At 40.5% G+C, this 2,707-nt stretch overlaps 2 protein-coding genes across 2 annotated transcripts; one reads left to right on the forward strand and one right to left on the reverse strand.

Moving 5' to 3' along the window:
• Window positions 1-725: 725 nt before the first annotated feature.
• PHALS_09641 (uncharacterized protein) lies at window positions 726-1,800 on the reverse strand (the record flags this gene model as incomplete). The annotated part of the gene is made up of 3 exons (XM_024724932.1): window positions 726-1,260; window positions 1,677-1,689; window positions 1,770-1,800. 3 exons carry the CDS (start codon window positions 1,798-1,800, stop codon window positions 726-728), a joined length of 579 nt encoding a protein of 192 aa, XP_024575759.1.
• Window positions 1,801-1,820: 20 nt separating this feature from the next.
• Window positions 1,821-2,528, forward strand: PHALS_09642 (uncharacterized protein; the record flags this gene model as incomplete). Its single annotated transcript, XM_024724933.1, has 6 exons — window positions 1,821-1,840; window positions 1,905-1,948; window positions 2,014-2,108; window positions 2,195-2,236; window positions 2,295-2,358; window positions 2,416-2,528. The coding sequence occupies 6 exons, from the start codon at window positions 1,821-1,823 to the stop codon at window positions 2,526-2,528; spliced, it is 378 nt and encodes a 125-aa protein (XP_024575760.1).
• Between the last annotated feature and the right edge of the window lie 179 nt (window positions 2,529-2,707).

Below are 2,707 nucleotides of genomic sequence, written 5' to 3' on the forward strand. Positions count from 1 at the left end.
GGTTGAAAAACCTTAAATATAGACGGCGTTGCCTCTAATACCGATAAATACATTTAACGGAGAATTCATTAGCCTTGTGTTAATGTTGTAGTTACTCTCGGAGTAAGTGGATTGCGACCTGCTACACTCGTACTGGTTCTAAGTATTGAACAAAGGTTTTCGACCCTAACTAAGCTTCCTTTAAGCGAAAGAACTACGGTAGCCACGCTCCAGATGACGTAGTCAGCAGCGACAACAAAAAGATGGTGACAGCGATGAAAAGGCAGCACGATATTTTAGAGCAGTCGTTGATGAGAAGAATCACGCGATGTTGCCGAGAGTAATGTTACGTTAGTGCTCACTCCAGCTTGAATACGATCACACACTAGAAAAAGAGTAAGCAGTAACACTGAGTGGGGGTTAAGTGCCTTAGATGTTTGTTAGAAAATGACTGGGGATACTTATGAAAGGCGGATTAGTCTTAAAACGGAGCTTCTTAAGTTTTTACCCGAATATGGTGACTACATCTGTTGAGATTTTGTCCGAGTCTCACCTTCGTCTATCATCTTTTAAAAGAAAACCTGTCTAATATCAAATATTAAAATACAAAATAACAAATAACAAATAACAAATAACAAATACTTCGTTTTAAGCAATGCAAATTCCCATGATTGCAACAAAATGACAGTTTTCAATGCAAATATTAATACACAAATAAAATTAAAAACGAAAGGAGTGTATTCGCATCAAGTTTCTACCTCTAATTTATCCTGTTTTGGCAGATACTTTTGCGCCCATTTAACTATCTTCGGATTCGAGTTCGTAATTGCTTGATGATATATAGATTCAGCTTTAACATTGGTGAACTTCTCTGCCATGAGTTTAAAGAATGCCGACTGCGCCTTCTCTAATCCAATCTTATTTGCGAGTACTTTAAAGCGCAAGACAAACAAAGGGTCTCCCATGAACTTCTTGATTATATCGTCAGGAGTGGTGGTGCCCCAACCATGAAGTTTGGGGTTTGGGGAGTGCTTCAGTACACTTAGCTCGATGCTATTAGTTTTGAGTCCCATTTTGTCGGCAACCTTCAGAAACGAATCTATTCCAGAAAACTTGCCCGCTCCTTCAACCCGCAAATTAGAGCTGAATGCAAGCTCGGCAATCGATAAGACAGTGTGATAACCAGCAAAAGAACTTGGTGCCGCTTCATCGTTAAGAGTAAGAGGATCTGAAGTTGCTCGAATATTGAAGAATGAGTCTAACCAAACGATTTCCATGATCCTGCACAACGTGACCAAAAAATGAGGACATAAAAAAGCCGTTGTTATAGGCAGTTCGTAGCTAATGCGTAAAACGATGTGTCATTTTGAGCTTACGTCGTTTCCAACATCTTACTCTAGTGGACAAGATGAGGAAAGAATACAGAGCAATCGTTGGTGGTAGCATATCGTGGTTTGTTCGATCGACATAAGAAATCTGTGGTTAGCTTGTAAATACTTTACCGAAAACGTCACTTTCTGTCGCCATCGAAAAAGCTGTTTGAAAAAGAAAATGCGCGAAAAACATTTCTTACCTAATGATTGTCTTTTCCACCTTGAGAGGCCCAATTGGTACCCTCATATATTACAAATGAGCACCCCAGACTGCGTAATGAGATGTGTATTGGTAAAGAGCAATAATGTATAATGGTCACGAACACACGGCGGTAGCCTATTCAATCGGAAGATTACATTCACGCTATGATTTCGCTTGAATAACCTAAAGTTTGAAATCATTCTTTATGCTTTTACCGATGCCAAGCGCTACAATTACCGGGGACATAAATGTAGAAGACCTTCTCGATGCCACCTTGGAGATATAAGTACTAACCACCGTCATAGCCAATCTATACCAACCGTTTCATACTCAGCAGGTGTTATTGATAGGCTTTATTGGAGTTGCCCCGCCATCCGTTCGACATCTCACAATGGTAAGAGCTCTCTACAGAGGTGTGCGAATCATCTTTTACTGCATGTAACCACGACAACATGACAGCAAGTTCTTCTGAAATATGCTCTTCAACACTGGGTGATTCGTGTTCAAAGTTAAGATTGTCGGCAAAAATCAATCCTGTTTCATACGAACAACTAGTTAGTAATGTTGTCGGTAGTGCATGCACATGATTCAGTACACCAAGTCAATGCTTGTTTTACACCAATGCTGTCGAAATTTGCAGCAGTACTCATGTCAGCGTCGGCATCAAGTTGATCCAATACACGTTGAATTCGACGTCGTCGATATCGTCATTAAAGCAGTGACATTACCAGCAGCAATAGGTTGCAAATGAGGAGGTGTGTCCGGTGGGAAGAGTACGACTTCAAGTTCTTGAGGTTGTATCCGGTATGTACTGCAGCATTATCGACAAGAAGTACATACTTACGCTGTTGTTCTTTAAAGTATGTATTTACATTAGTGATCCACTTAAGAAAGATCCCGCGTGTCATCTACGTCGTTGCCGTGTGGTAGTAATTCATCTCTTTTGCGGTTGTATCCCCTTTTCCAGTCAATAACAGTGGTAGCTTTTCCGACCTATCGGCATCACAAGATAATGCGATTGTCAATTGTTTCGTTAATCGCTTGCCTGTACGATCCGGAAACATGGTGAAGTATAATCCCGTTTCATCCATACTTAACACATTTCGTGGTTCAAAGTTTCGTAATCGACGCTGGAGATCGTTCATAGCTTGTT

The sequence above is a fragment of the Plasmopara halstedii genome (assembly GCF_900000015.1).
Source record: "Plasmopara halstedii genome assembly, contig: Scaffold_430, whole genome shotgun sequence".
NCBI classification, from domain to species: domain Eukaryota; phylum Oomycota; class Peronosporomycetes; order Peronosporales; family Peronosporaceae; genus Plasmopara; species Plasmopara halstedii.